The following is a 21,313-nucleotide window of genomic DNA, read 5'->3' as shown; positions in this document are numbered from 1 at the left end:
AGGCTACCGATGAATCTCCCATGCAACCAGCAACACACAGTCTTTTTCCGAAGGACCATGAGCGATGCTGTCTTGCATTATTGTATCATTGATAATTTTGAGTGTAATAATAATTATAGCTAAATATAATTTAATTAGTTTTATTGGAAGTTAAGATGTTTGTCACTTTATAATGCATATTTACCGCCCAAAGTTTTCTCGGTTTGACGCAGATAGAAGCGATAACTTGGAAAACTCTTCTACAATTCGACTGGAATTCAATTCAATTTCATAATATCTGAATACAAAGCTGGACGTCCTTTTATAATGATAGGACTCCTAAAGATATCCGAATTAATGAATATAACATCAAAGCAAATCAAATCTAATCTTATCTCATAAAATCAAATCAAATCTTATCTAATAAAATCAAACAAAATATTGATAATTCGAAATTGCCTAAAGTAAAAAAAACTGCCTAATCAGAAAACTGCCGAGATTTCCGGCAATTACGGCGATCACATTCTTCAAGATAATCACAGGCTAACTGTTCTACATTATTCACTCTCTCTCCGGGAAAACTCGCCCTCGAGTTATGATTACGATAGAGGGGTGTATCGGGAGCATGATACTCAAACAAGTTTGCCACATTAAATGTAGGGGAAATATTGAGATCACCAGGAAGGTCAACTACATAGGCATTGTCGTTGATCTTCTTCAGGATGCGGCAAGGACCAATCTTCTTGTGCTTCAGTTTATTATAGGTACCTACAGGAAAACGCTCCTTTCGCAGGAAAACCATTACCTCATCGCCTACCTAAAAAATTTTTGAACGTCGCCGTTTGTCAGCATCCTCCTTATATTTTGAATTAGAAGCAGCAAATTGACTAGCAACAGCAGCTTGGACTTCATTAATTCTGGTCGCCAAATTCTCCGCCGCGACACTATAGCTAGGAATCTTGGGCAAGGGAACCAAATCCAGAGTATGCTGTGGTGTACGCCCATAAACGACCTGAAAGGGAGATGTACCGGTAGAGCGGTTAACCGAGTTGTTGAAGGCGAACTCAGCAGGAGCAAGATACCGGTCCCACTGCTTAGGCATATCACTGCAGAGGTAGCGAATGATATCCGCCATAATACGATTCACAACTTCCGTCTGATCATCCGTTTGGGGATGAAAAGAACTACTATACTGTAAATCAGTCCCAAACAAACGCCATAAAGTACGCAAAAAATGGCTCAGAAATTTCGTGTCACGATCGGAAGTGATTGTCTTTGGCACACCATGGAGACGGACTACTTCACGAAAGAATAAACTTGCCACATGCAAAGCATCCGAAGTTTTCTTACAAGGGATGAAGTGCGCCATCTTCGAAAACCGGTCAACCACCACGAAAGCAGAATCTAAACTCCGTTGAGTGCGAGGAAGTCCTAACACGAAGTCCATCGATATGTCTACCCAAGGACCCGAAGGAATAGGCAAGGGGGTATAAAGACCAGTGTTCTGAGAGTGGCCCTTAGCGGTTTGACAAATGTAGCATTTATTGACAAATCGCCCCACGTCTCGCTTCAGTTGAGGCCAATAGTACCGCTCCTCCACCAAGGCTATAGTTTTATCTCGCCCCAAATGTCCGCCGAGAGTACCACCATGAAGCTCTCGAATGAGTTGTTCATGCAAGGAACCACGAGGAATGCATAATCTATTGCAAAAGAACAAGAATTTTTCTTGAATTATCATATCGCCATGACAACCTGTTTCAGAACACTTCTTCCATATCTCACCAAAATCATCATCCTTAGGATAAAGAGAACTTAGGTGATCGAAACCGACTCAGTGCGCATGGTCACGAGTGTCGCAGCACGTCGACTCAGCGCATCTGCCACTTTATTTAAATGGCCTGCTTTGTGACGAAGCACAAAATTAAATTGCTCCAGAAAAGAAACCCATCGTGCATGCATTCGATTTAAGTGCTTTTGACTCTTGATATATTTAAGAGCCTGATGATCGGTGTTAAGAACAAATTCCTGCTGATAAAGATAGGACTGCTAATGCTTTATAGCTCGCACGACAGCATAATATTCCTGCTCATACGTCGACCAACGCCGGCGAATTTCATTAAGTTTTTCACTAAAGAAGCCTATAGGCTTACCTTCTTGGGAAAGGATAGCGCCAATCCCGACGCCGGAAGCATCACAGTCCAGCTCGAACACTTTCTCAAAATCAGGGAGCATCAATACCGGCACCGTGGAGAGCTTTTCTTTTATAAGAGCAAAACTGGCCGAAGCTTCATCTCCCCAATGGAATTTGCCTTTTTTTAAACAGTCAGTGATCGGGGCTATAATAGTACTGAAATCCCGAATGAAACGCCTATAGAATGTTGCAAGGCCATGGAAACTTCGAGCCTCGCCAACATTCTTTGGAACTGGCCAATTGCGAATCACGGCCACCTTATCTGCATCAACGTGAAGTTCATCCGCGCCAACAACAAAACCCAAAACCAAGAGGCGTTCTGTCATGAAACTACACTTTTTCAGATTAATAAACAATTTATTTTGCTACAAGGTTAGTAGGAAATCCGTCAAGTGCTCCATGTGTTGACGCCCATTTGGATTATATATGAGTATATCATCAAAGAAAACTACCACAAACTTGTCAATAAAAGGTTTGAGAACCTGAGTCATCAAACGCATGAAAGTACTAGGCGCGTTAGTGAGTCCAAACGGCATGACAAACCATTCGTACAAACCCGCACTTGTCTTGAAGGCCGTTTTCCATTCGTCGCCAGGACGGATGCGAACTTGGTGGTATCCGCTTCGAAGGTTGATCTTCGTAAAAATCTGTGATCCAGCAAGTTTGTCTAGCATATCATCAAGTCGTGGAATCAGAAACCTATACTTGACAGTAATCCGGTTAATGGCACGACTGTCTACACACATACGCATGGTGCCGTCTTTCTTTGGCGTGAGAAGCGCAGGAACTGCACATGGACTTTTGCTTTCACGCAAGAAGCCCTTTCGAAGGAGCTCTCCCACCTGCTCCTGTAGAATCTGATTATCCTTCGGATTCATCCGATAATGCGGCAAATTAGGAAGACTAGCACTTGGAAGAAAATCAATCTCATGCTGGATATCCCTCAAAGGAGGTAATCCGTCAGGTAAATCCTCAGGCATAACATCACTGAATACCTTTAATAAGGGCTTAAGAATGTCGGGAACACGAACCACAACTTGCTGGTCACCCTTGTCCACAATCATATACATCTCTTCACGCTTTCGGATGTTCATCATAACCCCTGCATTCTGCTTCTTCACAATATGAGGGGAATTACTCTTCGGTTTCAAAGTAATTTTAGTCTTTTTCCACACAAAAGAATACGTATTCTCCCTAGCTCGGTGTGTAGCATCAACATCATATTGCCATGGCCGACCCAGTAAAACATGACACGCATCCATCTCCACAACATCACAGACAATAGTATCTTGATATGATTTCCCGATCGAAATAGGTAAACGGCATAATTGGTTTACCTTAAGTTCTGCTCCCTTGCGTATCCACCCGATCGTGTAGGGCGCGGGATGCGGCTCCGTCTTTAGTTGCAAGTGATCCACCAAGGCCTTTGACACTATGTTCTCGCAACTTCCGCTGTCAATAATGATATCGCATACTTTGCCGTTGATAGTACATCGAGCACGGAAAAGCTGATTCCGCTGGGTATCTTCTGTCCGCGGAGCAAGCAATAGACGGCGCACAACACAATTAATTTGCTCGCCCACTTCATCTTCCACTCCCACTTCTTCTTCATTTTCCCAATCTTCCTCATACACATCTTCGTCATGTTCAACGATATTGGCCATTCTACGACGAGGACAATCGCTGGAACGATGGCCTAACTCGTTACACTTGTAGCACTTGATCGGTTGGGGCTTGGCATATGGATTCTGGGTATTCTGATTGGGAGTGCGATTGCTTGCTGCGACTGCTTCCTTAGGCGTCCCAGTAGTACCCCCTGGAACTCGGCTCGAATCAGGGGTTTGTCGACTAGAAGAACTTGCAACATCAGGCTGTCTTCCTTTCTCGAATGACCCACGACCCGAATAATTACTACCACGAGTACTAGGGCTAGTCCTCTCCAATTGCACCTCAATTTTTCGCGCCATATCCTAGGCGTCTTTGACAGAGAATAGTCGACGCAAAGAAACCCGATCCTAGATATTAAGTCGCAAACCATTAATGTACCTAGCGGTTTGTTGTGCCTCGGACTCATCCAGGTTATTGCGAGCGGAGAGTCGAAGGAACTCTTCCGTATAAGCTTGGACCGATCTATTCGATTGTCGGCAATTTTGGAATTGCTGAAATAACAGTTGCTCGTAGTCCGTTGGGAGAAACCTCTTCTTCAACTTCTGTTTCATCTGACCCCATGATTGAATAGGAGCCTTGCCTTGTCGACGTCGCATCAATTGAGTCTGTTCCCACCAAGCTGAAGTGCCACCCTTCAACTTGTACGCCACAAGTTTCACTTGGCGATCCTCGTTAATATCCATAGCGTCGAAGAATTTTTCGACCTCCCAAAGCCAGTCAAGGAAATCTTCAATATCCAAATTCCCATTGAAAGTAGGGAGATCTACCTTTAGTTGATACTGCTCAGGATCTCGTCGATAGCCCCCCTGTCATCGATCCCCACGAACATGCTCCTCCTGGAATCCCCTATATCGGCGACCATCACGAATCTGCATCTCCTGAAAATCATCGTCTTCGTCTTCCGTATCCTCGACATAGTCTTGACGCCTATGTCGAGAAATTCCTCCACGCCCCATAGCATCTTCGGGATCACGAACGACAGGAATTCGCTCGGCTGGAAGAACGCCAGGCGCATGGTTTGTGGACAAACGCTGGATGGCATCAAGGATCTCTTGAAACCTCCGATTGGTTTGATCCACGAACTGATTGAACTCAGCCCGCGTAATAGGCTCGTTCTCATGGCCCTCAGCAGCGAGGAGATTGTCATTCACGTTATTCACCATCGTCACAGGAGAAACCTGCTCTGATACCAAATGACGCAGATAGAAACGATAACTTGGAAAAATCTTCCACGATTCGACTGGAATTCAATTCAATTTCATAATATCTGAATACAAAGCTGGACGTCCTTTTATAATGATAGGACTCCTAAAGATATCCGAATTAATGAAGACAACATCAAAGCAAATCAAATCTAATCTTATCTAATAAAATCAAACAAAATATTGATAATTCGAAATTGCCTAAAGTAAAAAAAAAATGCCTAATCAGAAAAACTGCCGAGATTTCCGGCGATTACGGCGATCACATTCTTCAAGATAATCATATGCTAACTGTTCTACATCACGGTTGAACTTGATGCAATTCAATAAGAGACTATACATCTTTTGACGCGTTATTATGCCTTTATAGCAAGAAGCAAATGATAAGAGGACAAGAACTTGGACCAACTCGCCATCCAGCATTCAATTAAACAGGGACTTCTACGTCCTCCCTAGTTACAACTGTACTCGACCAGCATTTATCAACCAAGTTCCAAATGAACCACAACTTTAGCAAGATCTATAAACCTAATCTGTTCATAGGCATTGACGTGCGATCATCCAATTTATCAATACACATGAGACCACAGTTTTGCACGACATCAAACAGAGCTAAAAGCTCGAGCGAATCGGCTAAGGACCAACCCTTTACAGCGCTTGTTCAAACTCTCATCTCTCGGTCTCTCTAGCACTCTCGTCTCCCTCAATCCCTCTCTCTGAATTCCTCTCTAACCATGAAATACATGATGCATTGTATTTTCTTCCTCTCGGTGTTCATCCTCTCGCCTTCGGCGACTGTGATAGCAGTCGATGAGGAGGTCTCGAATGACCGGATTGCCAGATTGCCAGGCCAGACGGAGTTGCATGTGGCCCAGTTCTCTGGCTACGTCCCCGTCAACAGGGGGGCATCTCTCTTCTACTGGCTAGTAGAAGCTGTTGGCGACAACAAAAAGAAGCCACTCGTCCTGTGGCTTAACGGAGGACCTGGTTGCTCCTCCGTCGGCTACGGAGCGTTTCAGGAGCTCGGACCATTTCTAGTCTCGCCCATTGGCGAAACTCTGGTCTCCAACATGTATTCGTGGAACCGAGGTGTATACACAAACGTGAACAGATTCCATATTCAAAATGTATGTAATATTTTCCTTCTTTTTTTTTTTTCATGTTTTTACTCTAAATTCTGGTTTTTTCATGCAGAAGCGAACTTGTTGTTCTTGGATTCGCCTGCCGGAGTTGGTTTTTCTTTCTCCACTTACAACTTCACTCGATATGGAGACCACTCCACAGGTGTGTACCTAGTTTTACTTCTTTTCCCTCTCCAAAGATTTGCGAGTCTTTTTTTCACCAAAAAATAGGAAACTGAAGTTTTTCCGCGTCTTCCGTGAATGAAATTCTAGCCCATGAAGCTTATACATTCTTGAAAAGATGGTTCAAGAGATTCCGAGGGTATAAACGCCGAGCCTTCTACATCGCTGGAGAAAGTTATGCCGGTAAGCATCCTTCTATCGTCAACTTTCCAAAGCCCCGATCGAGTCTTTAAACTCGTGTTTTGATCTTTGGTCTCAGGTCATTATATTCCGTCGTTGGCAGAGATTATTCTGAAGGGGAACTCCGGGAAAACAAATCCGGAGATGAATCTCCGAGGCATTTTGGTAAGAGGGGTGGAACAGTTTCATCTGTTAAGGCATTCTCAAGAATTAATCTTGGAGAGCAGATTAGTATGTAAAACAATTTTCTTCTTTCGTTTTCAAAGGGTATGTGTCTAGTGTTTATGGGTGTATTGGTGACCTCTATCCCCAATAACGGTGCTTCTTAAATTGTCCTTCAGATGGGTAATCCTACCTTAGACGGGGAGACCGAACTGAAAGGCAGAGCTCTATACTATTGGAGCCACGGTCTTATCTCGGATGATACTTACCAAGGGCTGTCGAGTACTTTGTGCAGCTCTCTTAAGACATACAGATTGAAGGCATGTGAGCCCTACTTCATCACATATTTGCTCGAGGAAGCCGGAAATGTTAATGGATTTAATGTACTAAGGACAGAGTGCAAGAAAAAGGAGGTAATTTTTCACTATTTTCTCGTGCGTCGAAACCTAACGAATGGTAAACATTCGCTGTACTATATCTAGTTTTCTAAAACTGTGATTTTTCCTGTACAGGCGTCTAAGTATTGTCTCGATGGGATTACCACCAAGTACATGAACAGGAAGGATGTGCAGCAAGCCTTCCATGCAATCGCCACCGCATGGACACCCTGCAGGTTCGTTCCTCTATCTTCCATTAATTCCATTTCATTTTTGATTAGTTTTAGCTTTGATTAACCACTCAAGTCTTATAAAACTACTTCTTTTGCCTTGCAGTAAGGCTATACAACAGAGCTACAGCCTTCCCGCTAAGGAAAAGTCGATGTTGCCCACTCTGGAGCTACTCAAACGGTCGGGCTTGCAAATTTGGATATACAGGTAACTCGTAATGAAATTATCGATAAAAGGGGAAACGGATTCGAAGTTGCACCAGCTTGTGCTACGGAAATCGGTTCGTGAGAAATTCAGTATTGTCCATGTGTTTCTTTGATGAAAGCTCTTTTGAATCTTCATTTCCATTCTTATCCGAAAGAGGATATCTGTTTGGTTGGACAGAAACAACAGAGGCTGGGGAAATACAAACATGAAGCTTCTTGCTTCAACACCATCCTGGCCATGAACATTTTTCCTTTTCAGTTTTTTGGCAGAGTCGTTTCCTTCTGTCCTGTGTCCCTAACGAAGCAGGTCGAGCTTGCTTCTAGGGAAGTCGTGCTTTTTGGCTTTTGTTCTTTTTAAAATGGCGACCTAGAAGAAAGTCTAAATAAAATGAAATAAAATAATGTTTTGCTAGACAATTTTTTTAGCAGTTTTTTATTCACCTTAATGTCTTTTTTGTTTGTATCAGTGGAGATGCAGATTCAATGATTCCTTTCACAGCAACTCGGACTGCTATTTCCAAGCTGCATCTTAAGAGGAAGGCAAAATGGTATCCTTGGGGCCATAATGGCAAGGTAATTTATTCATTGGTCTAATGTTCCAACATCTTAAATGAAAGTGGGGTTTGAATATTTTTTTATCCTTTGCTTATGATCAATGTCTATACTGGTATGATATCAGATCAGTGGATGGTCTGAGATATACGAAGGGATTACCTTCGCGACGATCAGGGGATGCGGTCATGAGGTCCCAATGTACGCGCCTGCTCAAGCGCTCAAGGTGTTTGAGCACTTTTTAGCTAACGAGTCGTTGCCTAAGTATACAGAGTGATGCAAGATTTGTGGCCATGTGGGGTTGTATTAAAACGTTGATCTAAATGCTAATATAGAATATCATGTACCATAAAATAGTATCTTGCATCATTTCTAATGACTCAATTCTGGAATCCTCTTCATTATTAGAACCCCATTGATGTTTTCTTCGTGTATGAGTGTCATATCTTGACTGGTACCTACGCCAACTTAAAATTCAATAAGGAAAGTATTTTCCTATAACTGGTTTTAAGAAAATTTCTTTCACCTACACCTTTAGATTGATGTGGATTAACTAGATTGACATCGCCCACAATTATACTTGAACAAAGATATGAATTATGTTGATCTATGTCACCCACCAATCATAAGTTCGATTGAATAGATTCTCCAACCGCTTGGAGAAAAACATAACCCAGCATGGATTTAGGATGGACATTTTTGGTGGCAAAGTATTGGGAAAACCAAATGATTTGTCACGATTTTAATGCTATAGACTTATAGTGGGGCTTGGGAGCACTTTGCTTGACAATAGATCTATTTGCTTTCAATTACAACTTACCACAAGAAAATTGAATTCAATGGATCTTATTAGTAGTAAGCACGCGTAAAGATTCAAACACTAAAAGACCTCAATGTGATTTGTCTAAAGTTATAGACTTATAGTGGACTAATGAGTTATGTAGATGACCTCAAAAAATTAAATGTGCCCGTGTCTTGCATAACAACACATATATGCAAATAAATTGAATTTAACATATGCATTTTCCAATTTTTATGCGTCTATTGTTTTTTACGATAAATCTCGATGATAGTCAATTGTAAAATATTTGAAGTCATAGACATATTAAAGAAGAAATCCCACTCCAATAGTGTTTGTCATAAAAAGCTCATGAGCTGCATAGGTGAATTCAAGAGAACTAGTGTCTTTGCACCTTATATGACGGAGTAGTTATTCTTATTCGTTCGGTCTAAACATCTATAAATTGTATGTAAGGATAAGTTCACCATAGACCTTAAAACTTTTCATCAATTCAATCGAGTTCCAAAATTTTTAAAAATATATAATAGAATCTTAAAATTTGTCAAATTGACGCACCATTAACAACTATAGATAAAGTGAAGCGAGGTCAACCTTGATAGGCTACGCACCACCAACGAGCAGAGAGAGAGAGAGAGAGAGAGATGTATAGGCAAACTTGGGTCAATAAAATACAGCCCTAACCTCATAGATCATGTAACATGCGAGCCTCAAATTGTCCATGCACCTAATACGAAACAATATTATCACATCTAGTCAACAACAGAAGAGCAAACAAAAGAAAGTGTGCACATGGACAATATATATACAGACGACATTATTGCATGTGTAATATATGGAACTGACCTACAATAATCTCCAAAATCACGAGCCTCGGGTTCCTCTAATTAGCATTATCTACATAAGGAACCACGATTCCGGATCGTCCCAATATACAACGCAAAAGGCATTACAATAGTCAGAGCATATCTTATCATACTTCCTACTTTGTTTATCTTTGTTACCGCACTCTCTTATGTGATAACATACATTTCGGCAATCACGCATCCGTTCCTCATAAAATGCCCTGAATTCGCGCTTCTCACAACTTGAATATGGGGTTATCGCCATTGCGGACTCGAACAACATGATGGCCACAAGACATCCCATAATCACTTGCTTCGTGGACATGTTTGGGGTACCTGCAATCACAAGCTAAGATTTCTAAAATTATAGTTTTTGGATCAATTAATTCGAGAAAGTTGCTGCTATGAGAAAAGAGTTAGGAGCTCTGATGATAAGATTGGAGAATAGTCATTGATTCATTGTCATTGTAGCTCACCCACTGATAAAATCTTGACCGAAAATCACAGATTATTATTATTATTCTATTGAAACAACCATATTTTTTTTTATAAGAGTGGAGCGATGAAAGTTTAATGTCTGTATTTATTGAGGAGTTATTAGATTTTCTTTTAATAGTCCTTCATAATATCAGTTTCAATCCGCACCGTCCAATATTCTAACAATTGAATGTTAACACTCTCATGCCATTAAAGAAGCCTCGTTAAGGATCCGTTCGTTTAACAGAAAATGTGACGGTTTTGGAAAATGTTTTCCAAGAAGCCATTTTCTAGGAAAATGACAATATATTCCGGTGTTCGGTTGAGACCTGAAAATAAATTAGAAAATATTTTTCGCTGTTTGGTATCTGATTTGAATTTCCAGGAAAAATTATCAAAAGATTCGAATTTTTTAATTATTTTTATTTTATTTTATTATTTTTTTCCTTTTCTTTCTTTTTCTTTTTGCTGAAGAAAGCTTACACAAGGAGAAAATATAGAGTGGACGATATTTATTGCATGTGTAATATGTAGAACTGAGCTACAATAATCTCCTAAGTTATGATCCTCGGGTTTCTTATGACGATTTAGGTTCCCCGATTTCTTATGGTACCAATTTTCAGCGCAAAAGTCATCACAAAAAATCATAACATATCTTACCATCCTTTCTACCTTGCTTATTTTCGTTACCATGCTCTCTTATGTCGCAACATAAATCTCGGCATTGCAAACTCGAACAACATGATGGCCGCAAGCATTCTCCTAATCACTTGCTTCGTGGACAAATTTTTCTTTTTTCTTTCTTTTTTGTTTGTGGGGTTCCTACAATCACAAGATAAGATTTTCAAATTCATAATTTTTCGTTGATTAAGTTCGAAAAAATTGCTACATTGAGGAAAAGAATTAAGAGCACCCCTGAGGATAAGAATGGAGAATAATCATCGATTCATTGATTATGTAGCTCACCCACCAATACAATGTCGAGCGAAAAGTGATTATTCTTATTCTATGCGAAACAACCATTTTTATGGGCGCTAGAGCCATGAAACTTCAACACTCGTATTTATCGAGGAGTTAATTAGATTTCCTTCTAATCGTCCTACACACTATTAGGTTTCAATAAGCACCGTCCAATATTCTAACCTTAGAATGCTAAGGTCCTGTGCACACAATTTTTGCTATTTGAACTTTCTCGTAATTTTTAGAATATTTTAGGGATAATTGCCCAAATGATCCATGAACTTTGGTCCAATATGCAATGTCATTCCTGAACCTTTAATTTGTTCAATGTGGTCCCTAAACTATAGCACAATGTGCAGTATCGTCTCTGAACTTTTAATTTATTCAATGGTCCCTGAACTTTTGATAAATATTCAATATAGCCCATAGACTATATGAAAATGTCCACTGTTGATGGAAGGACAATATTGAACATTTTAATATAGTTCATGGATTAAATTGAATATATATCAAAAGTTTAGAGATCACATTGAACAAATTAAAAGTTGAGGGATGATATTGTACATTGAGCTAAAGATCAGGGGTTACATTGAATAAATTAAAAGGTCGGGGATGACATTGAACATTGAGGCAAAGTTCAAAGACCATTTATGTTATTTCCGAATATTTTATGCATTTATTCTATTTATGACTATCTTGCTCATAAGATTATTATTTGGCAAAACCAAGTGAGTAACTATCTACTTTGATGAATGGGAGCCTGATGTGTGTTCCTTTTAATTGCCATTGCCATTGATTTATTCACACAATATATCGATTAGAGCTGCATTACCTTAATCCTTAAAGATTTAGTTATAATCGACCTTAATATCTATACCCGCTATTATTAACAAACATATCTCCATAAAAGAATGAGCAGAAAATAAGAAAATTTGTCGGGGAGTAGCATATTGTCTTATGATAGAGTATAAACAATCGTGAACCCTAAACCAGCTACATTTCACGGACTATATATGAAATCCTAGAGTTCGAGCGGAAAAATAAAACACATACAAATATTCGTGTCTCGTAAATCAAATTCAATCACAAAAAGAAAGTAACATTTGATTAAGATTTAATTTGAGTGCAGAGTAGTGGCTTTTAAGTCTAGTTAAGTCCGTATATTATACTGATACTTGGGCGTTGACTTGACATGGCATGATTATATATGTAGTATTGCAGCTTTTAAATTTTTGGCAATACGTGTAACATTCGCATTCCATGAGACCTCACATTTCCGTCATAATTTTTCCAAATATTAATCGATATGATTAGTTGATGTGTAATTATGTGATCTTGGGTAAAGAAATGGACTTCAACATTATTGGTGTAAAAGTATAATTTTTCGGCTACAACAGAAATACCCCGTAATCACTTAAATTTACCTAGTTGGATCAATATGTGAAAATTTACGCAAGGTCTTTCTAGGAAGGAAGAGAAAGTTAAAAAACCTTGGAAAATAACACGGACCAAATAAATTTTGGTGGAATTGAGGGCTTTGAAGGTGTTGCATGGGGGTTCACTTCTCAATAAACTTCGAAGGCCGAATCATCTTGAAGTTAAGGCTACAAGTCTTAATTCAATAATACATCTCCCTCCAGCCAGTAGTTAATGAATGAATGAATGAGGTGCAGGCATTAAATACTTTTCTGCTGAGTTTACATGTGACTAGTTTTGAAGACCAGTTGATCGTGGCTTGATTATAGTTAATAAATAAAGATTGTGGCTCCACTTGTGACCTGCTTTTTGCATCATCAGACAAGTTCCATTAAATCTGACTATTGTAATTAATTTGTTTTTAATCACAAGCCAGTTGATGAAACTATGCCTTGGAATTTATGCTTTACAGCAAATCAGATATGCCCGGGGAACTTTTGAAGCCCTATGCCCGATGAGACTCCATGCATTTTGGATAGTGAATCAAAAGGGTAGAGCCTTTCATCTTTATAGCATGTTGAAGAGCCAAACAGGAAGTAGATTAGTAATTAAATGAGTTTTTAACTTTCTCATGGTTTCTTCTGCTTCGTAGCACACTAAGCAAGTAGGAACATTTAAGTTGAGAGGACTCGGACGCGTCATGCGAAGCATTCACTGGAAAGTAGGCACAGAACACGGATCATAGTAAATGACGTTCGGATGAATGCAGTCCTCCATCAATTTCTATTTTTTACTACGACATTCGACAAATTTACCTATCTATGCTCGATCTCGAACCTAAATGGGGTAAAGTACCAAAAAGTTCTAAACCTATTACATTGGTACTAATTCAGTCATAAACCTTTTAATTTGACCAATTTAGTACTAAACCTTTTCACATCGGTACGAATTCAGTCCATCAGGCCAATTTAGATCGAAAATCGTTAACGTGGACGCTGGCGGTCCGATGTGGCACTTCCGGCGCTGACGTGGACAAATTATATAATTTTTCAAATTAAAATTTTTTTTTTTTTCTGTTTTTTTCCCTTCCCAGAACTGGTTGGCCGACGAGGGCATCGCGGCCCTCACTTGTGGCGGGCAAGGGCTGCGACGCCCTCGCCTAGACCCCTTGCTTAGATCTGGGCGAGGACTCAACGCCCTTGCCTGTGGCCGGCGAGGGCATGGCGGGCCTTGCCTGTATCTGGGCGAGGGCTTCGAGCCTTCGCCATCGATGGTCGGGTACCAATGTAATAGGTTTAGGACTTTTTGGTACTTTTCCCAACCTAAATGATAAGGACAAATCTCACCTATCAATAGATATACCTGAAAGCGGAAGGGATGTAAACTAGTTGAGCTCTTCATAATAGCAAGGGATTGTGTGGTGCTCGCTAGTCGCTATGATTATGAGGGTGAGGTGTGCTAACATCTCATATTCTGTCGTTCCGGAGAGACTTAGAAGGTGATCGCATTGTTCTCAAACAACTTACTGATAAAAAGAAAAAGGACACAGCAGAAATCCTTCAATAGACATCACAGCTCCCATAGTTAGGTTCTTCATCGTATTTAAGCTTCGCCTCGTCCACATCAATGATTGAACTTGGATTCAATCGTTGACAGCTATGGCGTCCCGCTGTTATTATCATTCTCCCATTAGTTTCGTTGCAGTATGTCAAGAATTATGGCCATAGCCATGCCAAAATAACCAAGTTCTTGTATTAGCTTTCGAACATTTGAATCCCGCAGTAAACAAATATAAAAAATTATGGCCATAACCATGCCAAAACAACCAAGTTCTTGTAGTAGCTGTCAAACATTTGCCTCCTGCAGTAAACGAATATCAAGAATTATGGCCATAACCATGCTAAAATAACCAAGTTCTTGTGTTAGCTGTCAAACATTTGAATCCTGCAGTAAACCGACGTGTGATCTCGAAGCCGAAACTGAAAAATGAAAAGTAAAGAGTCAAACTAGACACCTCCAACGTTACTGGATAAGACCAATATCAATGGACATAAGAATATCATATATCATGAAAGGTATAAATAAATGCATGCAGTAACGGGATGACTGAACCACGCTTTTTCTCGTTAACATCGTTCTAAATGGTTGAATTCCTTATCCATTAAGAAATAGAAAACCGGTGATGAATTGTCGCCGCACCGAAACGTTCGGGACTGCAGAGCAAGAATTTTCCTGGGTTGTCAGTGTTGGTATCGTTAAACCTTTGCACAAAGAATTAGGAGCGAGCATGGTCTGAGTGGGCGGTTCCTATCCTAGAACTGGGAACCGCCCACTAAAAGCCGGTTCGAAAAATTAGAATTAGAAACGCCGTTGGTTCCATGGATCCATCCGGAACTGGATCGCGGTCCAGTCGGTTCCCACGTAGATCCATGGAACCGGTCCCACTAGCCAAGGACAGAGACGGAAAGACGAAGATGGAGACAGAGACGGAGATGGAGAGTCGGAGAAGGTGAGGTGAGCATCGATCGAGAAGAATGAGAGAGTGAGAGTGAGCGTGAGGCAAAAGCGAAAGAAAATGTTTCTCGGCTCAATGTGAGGTTGTAAGTGTCGAGCGAGTTAGGTTTAGTTTAGGGATTAAAAATTTTTCTTTTTTTTTTTTAAAAAATAAAAATAAAAATTAAATAATATATATTATATTTATTATTATATTACCGGTCCGGTCTGATCCGAGTGGGCAGGCGGACGATTCCACACCTAGAACTAGGAACCAGACCGGTACCCACCGATTTTCAAAAATTAGAACCGAAAATCGGATCGGATCCCTCAGGAATCTCTGGCTCCGAGCGGTTTCCGGTTGTTTCGTACATCCTACACAAGAATGGACGGATTTTAACCAAGTGACAGCAGCGGGCTTTCCTTGCACGCTACTTTGGGCCGATTCCTCAAAAGGCCCTAAGATCGCCGTGCACGGAGTCTCTGCCACAACCCTTGTCCGGTGCATGTCTCCAAAAAGCCACAGCCACAGCCACAGCCCTTGTTCTTGCTTACCGTTGTAATCCCTCCCTCCCTCTCTCTCCGGGCGCGCGCGGGCGCTCGAAGAGGATCGATTCATTTTGATTTTTCTTGATTCTTCATTGATGGAGACGAAACCCAGAAGCGGGAAGACAGAAGTCAAGAAAGAGTCAATACGGGGGCCTTCCAAACCAGCAGACTTGTCCACAGACCAGAGAAGCGGCAAGAAATTGATGATTGAAGGATACCCAGTTGAGGGATTGTCGATTGCAGGCCATGAAACGTGCGTGATTTTGCCGTCCCTGAAGTTGGCCTTCGATATCGGTCGGTGCCCACAACGCGCCATCTCTCAAGACTTCCTCTTCATCTCCCACGCTCACATGGATCATATCGTCAGTTCCTTTCTTTCTTTTTTCTTGAAAGTCAGTTCTTTGAGAGAAATTACACGGTGGGATTCCTTTGAAGAAAAATTATCTCATTCTCATGTCATGTCGGCATTTGCTCTCTGTACTGGACAGTTGATGCGGAGTTATATGATGGGAATTCTGCTAAAGAATACTCTGGCTCTGCATTCAGCAGTCTTTGTATACTCTTGGTTTGTTAAATATTGTTGGGTAGTTCTCACCAGAATGAAGTGGTGTTTGCGATATCGGAAAGTATTTGGAATGGTCGATGTTGAGAAGTCATTTGGGGAGTTTTGTAGTTGTTGGGCATTCAATTGATTTCCCAATCTGTCATCTTTTAAACATTCCTTGAATTTTACGTGTTTGTTTCGTTTCTTAGACTACATCATTGTTCAAACTGTGGTGTGTTCTTATGGAAAATGGCTTCATTTTTTGCCCTGGGTGATCAGGGAGGAGTTGCCATGTATGTTGCAAGTCGTGGATTGTTTTCTTTGAAGCCCCCAACAGTAGTAGTGCCTAAATGTGTAAAAGAAGATGTTGAGAGACTCTTTGAGGTTCACAGAAAGATGGACAATTCAAAATTGAAGCATAATTTAATCGGCATGGATGTTGGTAATGTCTATCTTTAACTGAATTTCAGTTTTGAAAAAAATCCCTCCGCTGTTGTTCTCACTTCTCTTAGTATTGTATTACTCTAGATCATACCACCTATGCATGCAGGAGAAGAGATTTATGTAAGGAGAGATGTTAAAGTACGAGCTTTTAGGACTTATCATGTCATACCAAGCCAGGTTAGGCTAAAATGCTTCATACTTTCTCTTCTCACTTTTCTTAGAAATGCTTTCCCTGCCTTAAGGTAACTGAATCTTTCTTAATAACTTACAGGGTTATGTAGTTTACTCAGTGAAAGAGAAACTTAAGCAGGAGTATTTGAGCCTTCCTGGGAATGAGATCAGGGATCTCAAGCTATCTGGCGTGGAGGTCAGTTTCCCAATTTGATTGTTAGAATCACGCTCTTTGAACGGACGTGCTTTCTCTTTTTACTTGCAGGCTCACTGTCGAACTTGTTGTCTTTAATTTTAAGCAATTGCTGATCTCGTCTATGTTCGGAAACAACATAGCTACGCAAGATAACACTGCCTTTCCGTAGAAATTTATGACCAATTTATTCTTCTCTCCTTTTATTTTTACCATATTACTTGTGTATTTCCTTATAAAACTACTTAAGGCTCTTACCTCTTCATGCCTTTTCTGTTAAAAATACTAGATAATGAATGTAAAACACATATCTGATATTAATTTTTTTTTTCTGTTAAGTGTTTAATTTACTGGTTGTGTGATTATTTTTGGTAACATTCCCATTGGCTTCGGATGAATTGCCTACCCAAGTTCAATTATCTGCCAGAAAGAAATTTCACGGACTGAAATGCTTTCAGATAAAAGCTGCTCGCCTTGTGGGTTATAAGTTAATGCTGGAATTAATCATCGTAATTAAGCATTTTGTCTATGGACAGAGAAAATGGCACCTTGTGTTTTTAATTCCCTTTTGGATTTGTATTACTCCTTTGGATGCTTACATTCACTATGGCTCGACAATAATTGTTGTTTTTATTTCATCATCTCCTGTTTAACTGCTTTGTTATTTCATCTCTGCTTCATTCTTGCTTTGACAGATCACATACACCACAACGGCACCCGAAGTTGCTTTTACTGGAGATACCACTTCTGATTTTATACATGATGAAAATAATGCTGATGTTTTGAGGGCAAAGATTCTTATTATGGAGGTAAAGTTCCCTTGTCACCCTCTTTTACCAAAAAAGTTGAGGAAAGCTAAGGTTGTCGAGTTCGAGTACAACGTGAATCAATCTACCCTTGTGTGATTCTTGTTGAAGCTGACTCTACAGCTTAATTCTTAACAAGTTAGTTTTTGCCTGGAGTTCACTCCCAGAAATATAGCCATCCCTGGCATTATCCCCACGTCTCTAACGTGGAAACATGGGGTCAAAAAGTTTTTTTTCTTCTTCACCTATAGTATGTGCGTGGTGCCTGATCTGCTTGCACATAGATGAACTTCCTTTCACTAATTGGAAACAAAGGAAATATTTAAGCTGGAAGGAACTTTAAGAATAGTCACTGGCTATTATTCTGAATTTTCTGTGATTGGAACTTGTATTAGGTAGCAAAGCATGCATATGGACATTCCCGGAGAAGGATGTTAAAGATAATGACTACTAGATTTGCATATGTTTAGTTAAAAGTGGTTTAAATTTACCATTTGCTTAAGCAGGTAGACTACGAAACATAACACGGTGTGCGATCGCTCATGTGGATAGGCTTCAGTCTCTCCAATGAAGACATTGCAACAAGAAACAACCATAGCCATGTGGTCTCTGTTTCTTATTTTGAAATTTGAATTTGTTAAGAGGCTGCACACTTGAGTTTTATTCACAATATTAAGGGTTCATCTTGTCTCTGTTCTGTCACTTTTTTTTTTTATCATCGATCTCTTTTCTACGATCAATGACCGAGCAGGTGCAGTTATGTTTACACCCCTGTGTTTGCTTGTAGTCTTCTTTTGTAAGAAGAACAACCTAAAATAGGTCATTCGAAGAAGGGGAACATCAACTTACAATTAACACGAATCAGATTTTGATTGCGTTTACTTAAAACATGCATATGCAAAATTTCAGTATGCACAACCAATAATAGAAAAAGTAATGCTACTCTAGTTTTGAGTGTTTGACGAGGGGTAAGAGAACTTTGAGTAGCATAAGCTACCCTGCATGCATACAGCTTTGGATGTAAGCTGTGTTTTTGCACTGAAGTGATAGTAATCCAGTCCTAGTAATTCATTTAGAGTGTTTGAAGACAAAACAAATGGAAGTGATAAATCTCATTTCTTGTGCCTAATTAGGTAGCGCATGATAACCATTCTGGTTCTGTCCAGAACTGGTTTTCTGTTCCCAGAAATAGCTTTGGACCAGAAACCCGTTTGGTAACGCAATTCCATTTTTCTATTTCTGGAACAACTTTTTGTTCCAGAACCGATTCTGAACCAGAAATCAGAACAAAAAAAAAGTAGGTTTTCTATTTCTAGACAAAAAATGAGAATCATTTCTAAGAGAACTCTTTCTTCAGGAACTCATTCTGGAACAGAATGGTTATCATTCGCTACCTTAGCTGCCGGAGTGAGTGTGTATGAGGGACGGCATTTTTAAGCTTCCAGGAAGAAGTACTGTGCTTAATGGCGTATGATTTGACATCCATTTTGCTATATCTACAGTCAGAATAAGGTCGTTGTACCATACGTGATATTTATTATCTAGGTTTTCACGTAGAGAAAATTTGATATGCTTTTGCTTATTATCTTATCATGTTTTTGTTTTCATTTAATTGTTTTCACTACTGCTATTTCATCATGCAGAGCACCTTTGTTGATGACAAGGTGACAGTAGAACATGCCAAGGAGTATGGGCATACTCATCTCTCCGAGGTAAGTTTCCAAGATCTAGTCTGATTTCTCCTAAACTAACATTGCGTTTTGGTGGTGCCGCCTGATCACCCTACCTCTATTTTGGTTCAATTTGGGGGAACCCAGATTGTTGGCTATGCAGATAGGTTTGCAAACAAAGCTATTCTTTTGATTCACTTTTCAGCTAGACATAAACGAGAGGTACAACATCTCTTTATTTTTAGTTGGCTTCACATTTCGATGTTCAATCTTGTTGACAAGTGCCTTTAGGTCATTGGTTAATTAGGCGTACTATACATTGTGGAGTTTGTGTTTTCAAGGACATTGTAAATGAGAGAGTGCATACGCATCAAAAGACGTCATTTCCATGCTTTTTAGCAGAATGCACTTTTTATTTGTGCTTGTGTTGATTTGATCATACATCTTACTCTAGTTAGTAGTTAATAGAGGAATGACGTGCAGGCATTAAATATTTTTATGTTGAGTTTACATGTGACTAGTTGTGATGGCTCCTTCAACCTTTTTATCCACAGAAAGATAAAATTTAAACTTGCAATTCTCACTTGACAGGAAATCGAAGCGGCTATCTCTGCATTGGGTCCACCTTTAGCTGGTCGAGTTTTTGCAATGACAGAAGGTTTCTGAATGGGAATAGCTTATTAGATCATATGTAGTGAAAAATGGAGCATTTCTGGTACTTTTATAGTTCATGATGTTCTTTGGTGGTCATTGACAACTTTGAACATTCTGTGAAATATTGGACGATTTAGTTTCAACAAGTCGTTTTTTATGGGCTCCTAATCATGGTAATAAATATTTCCCTTGATTTTGCATCGTCTTTTTTATGATGTTGAGTGTAAGACTGCAGTGTAACATTTATATTCTCTATCCTAAGTAAACGTTCTGTGCCTAGGGCAATGTCAAGCACCCCGGTCTTAGGAACTATTTTCAAGGGTTAGTTGTTTCTCCACCGATGGCTAAGTAGATGGACATGATGAGCATATGTTCAACAAGGAACGAGTTTTCTCCAACATGTCGTTGATTTGTAGTAGTCTCAGGGATTGTTGAGAAATGCAGTTCCATTCCTCGGGTGAGAGACGTGCAAACTTTTCTCTTACGAGTAAACAGTGTTTATCGTGAATTGGTAAATTCTCACTTTTTAGTATCTCATAATTCCCTCCAAGGCAGCATTTTCAGTTTTTTGGGGTACTTTCTTCATGCATAGAATGCAATGATTTCTTTTTCTTCGGGAGGGTGTATCTAAAACCTGATGAACATGGATATTTCATGCATTTTTCATTGGGTCTGACTGTTGAGCGATTGAATGTTTGTGAGTTGAAGTTCAAACTCGAAAGCACAATCAAGCTCAAAAAGGGTATCTTGATTGGACAAAACGTGAGTTGAAAGTTACAAAATCTAAGCACAATCTTGCTAAAAAAGGTCAAACTTGATTTTGATGCGGGAGCATCAACTGAAATCTTCCGATGATTACATTGTAATCCCAACTCAAGTTTAATCAATCAAACCAACTTATCAATCATGGAAGCACATAGCAAATTCGTCCTTAACATGATCCAATGGGTCCGGGGTACTCAAGATAGCATTTGCTGATAGTTGGTGACTCAAATGAAAGGTTGAAGAGACTATTAGTGTGTTCCCCTTGTTTAGTGTGCTCAGTTTGTCTTCTTGTGTTTTCAATGCTTTATTGTGCTCAGTTTGTCTTTTTACATTAAAGAGTCTTTATAGAAATTTTGAGAGAATGGGAGCTAGACTTCATTACTATGTTGAAGTTTAAGAAGCTAGAGTGTGCTAACTTTGTCTTCTTCTCTTTAATGCAAGGTTGGAATGTCAAAGAGTCTATGCTGCAAAAATG

The 21,313-nt window shown here is 39.8% G+C and overlaps 3 protein-coding genes across 5 annotated transcripts; all 3 read left to right on the top strand.

Moving 5' to 3' along the window:
- Positions 1-5,774: 5,774 nt before the first annotated feature.
- On the top strand, positions 5,775-7,168 carry LOC115691869 (serine carboxypeptidase-like 28). The gene is made up of 5 exons (XM_030618602.2): positions 5,775-6,129; positions 6,235-6,324; positions 6,435-6,527; positions 6,604-6,689; positions 6,866-7,168. The coding sequence occupies exons 1-5, from the start codon at positions 5,775-5,777 to the stop codon at positions 7,166-7,168; spliced, it is 927 nt and encodes a 308-aa protein (XP_030474462.2).
- A 35-nt stretch (positions 7,169-7,203) lies between these two features.
- On the top strand, positions 7,204-8,371 carry LOC130138879 (serine carboxypeptidase-like 22). Its single transcript, XM_056314346.1, has 3 exons — positions 7,204-7,299; positions 7,400-7,501; positions 7,968-8,371. The coding sequence occupies exons 1-3, from the start codon at positions 7,238-7,240 to the stop codon at positions 8,092-8,094; spliced, it is 291 nt and encodes a 96-aa protein (XP_056170321.1). The 5' UTR covers positions 7,204-7,237; the 3' UTR covers positions 8,095-8,371.
- A 7,166-nt stretch (positions 8,372-15,537) lies between these two features.
- LOC115690412 (tRNase Z TRZ1) lies at positions 15,538-20,266 on the top strand. 3 transcript variants are annotated; one of them, XR_008817137.1, is made up of 8 exons: positions 15,538-15,953; positions 16,415-16,573; positions 16,664-16,756; positions 16,851-16,946; positions 17,639-17,752; positions 18,256-18,882; positions 19,149-19,261; positions 19,393-19,453. XR_008817137.1 is itself a non-coding variant. In XM_056314230.1 (8 exons), the coding sequence occupies exons 1-8, from the start codon at positions 15,687-15,689 to the stop codon at positions 20,083-20,085; spliced, it is 948 nt and encodes a 315-aa protein (XP_056170205.1). In that variant the 5' UTR covers positions 15,538-15,686; the 3' UTR covers positions 20,086-20,266. The 3 variants fall into 3 exon arrangements, 2 of the variants coding, with proteins under 2 accessions (XP_056170205.1, XP_030472606.1); XM_056314230.1 differs by lacking the exons at positions 18,256-18,882; positions 19,149-19,261 and adding exons at positions 19,567-19,641; positions 20,011-20,266 and having other exon boundaries at positions 19,393-19,461; XM_030616746.2 differs by lacking the exons at positions 18,256-18,882; positions 19,149-19,261 and adding exons at positions 19,567-19,641; positions 20,011-20,266 and having other exon boundaries at positions 16,415-16,577; positions 16,686-16,756; positions 19,393-19,461.
- The last annotated feature ends 1,047 nt before the right edge of the window (positions 20,267-21,313 follow it).

This window comes from Syzygium oleosum, unplaced genomic scaffold (genome assembly GCF_021117445.2).
Source record: "Syzygium oleosum isolate NSW1041296 unplaced genomic scaffold, Sole_v2.1 Sole_v2.09, whole genome shotgun sequence".
Lineage (NCBI taxonomy): Eukaryota > Viridiplantae > Streptophyta > Magnoliopsida > Myrtales > Myrtaceae > Syzygium > Syzygium oleosum.
This window is presented reverse-complemented; position numbering and strand designations above follow the sequence as displayed.

What these genes read in the sequence shown, in the direction of transcription:
- LOC115691869 (XM_030618602.2), top strand. Translation starts at nt 5,775, where the DNA reads ATGAAATACATGATGCATTGTATTTTCTTCCTCTCGGTGTTCATCCTC. An exon ending in CATGTATTCGTGGAACCGAG is followed by an intron (nt 6,130 to 6,234) that starts GTGTATACACAA and finishes TTTTTCATGCAG; the next exon opens with AAGCGAACTTGTTGTTCTTG. An exon ending in TGAATCTCCGAGGCATTTTG is followed by an intron (nt 6,690 to 6,865) that starts GTAAGAGGGGTG and finishes ATTGTCCTTCAG; the next exon opens with ATGGGTAATCCTACCTTAGA.
- LOC130138879 (XM_056314346.1), top strand. Translation starts at nt 7,238, where the DNA reads ATGAACAGGAAGGATGTGCAGCAAGCCTTCCATGCAATCGCCACCGCA. An exon ending in ACCGCATGGACACCCTGCAG is followed by an intron (nt 7,300 to 7,399) that starts GTTCGTTCCTCT and finishes TTTGCCTTGCAG; the next exon opens with TAAGGCTATACAACAGAGCT. An exon ending in TTGCAAATTTGGATATACAG is followed by an intron (nt 7,502 to 7,967) that starts GTAACTCGTAAT and finishes TGTTTGTATCAG; the next exon opens with TGGAGATGCAGATTCAATGA.
- LOC115690412 (XM_056314230.1), top strand. Translation starts at nt 15,687, where the DNA reads ATGGAGACGAAACCCAGAAGCGGGAAGACAGAAGTCAAGAAAGAGTCA. An exon ending in ATAATTTAATCGGCATGGAT is followed by an intron (nt 16,574 to 16,663) that starts GTTGGTAATGTC and finishes GTATTACTCTAG; the next exon opens with ATCATACCACCTATGCATGC. An exon ending in CAGCTAGACATAAACGAGAG is followed by an intron (nt 19,642 to 20,010) that starts GTACAACATCTC and finishes CTCACTTGACAG; the next exon opens with GAAATCGAAGCGGCTATCTC.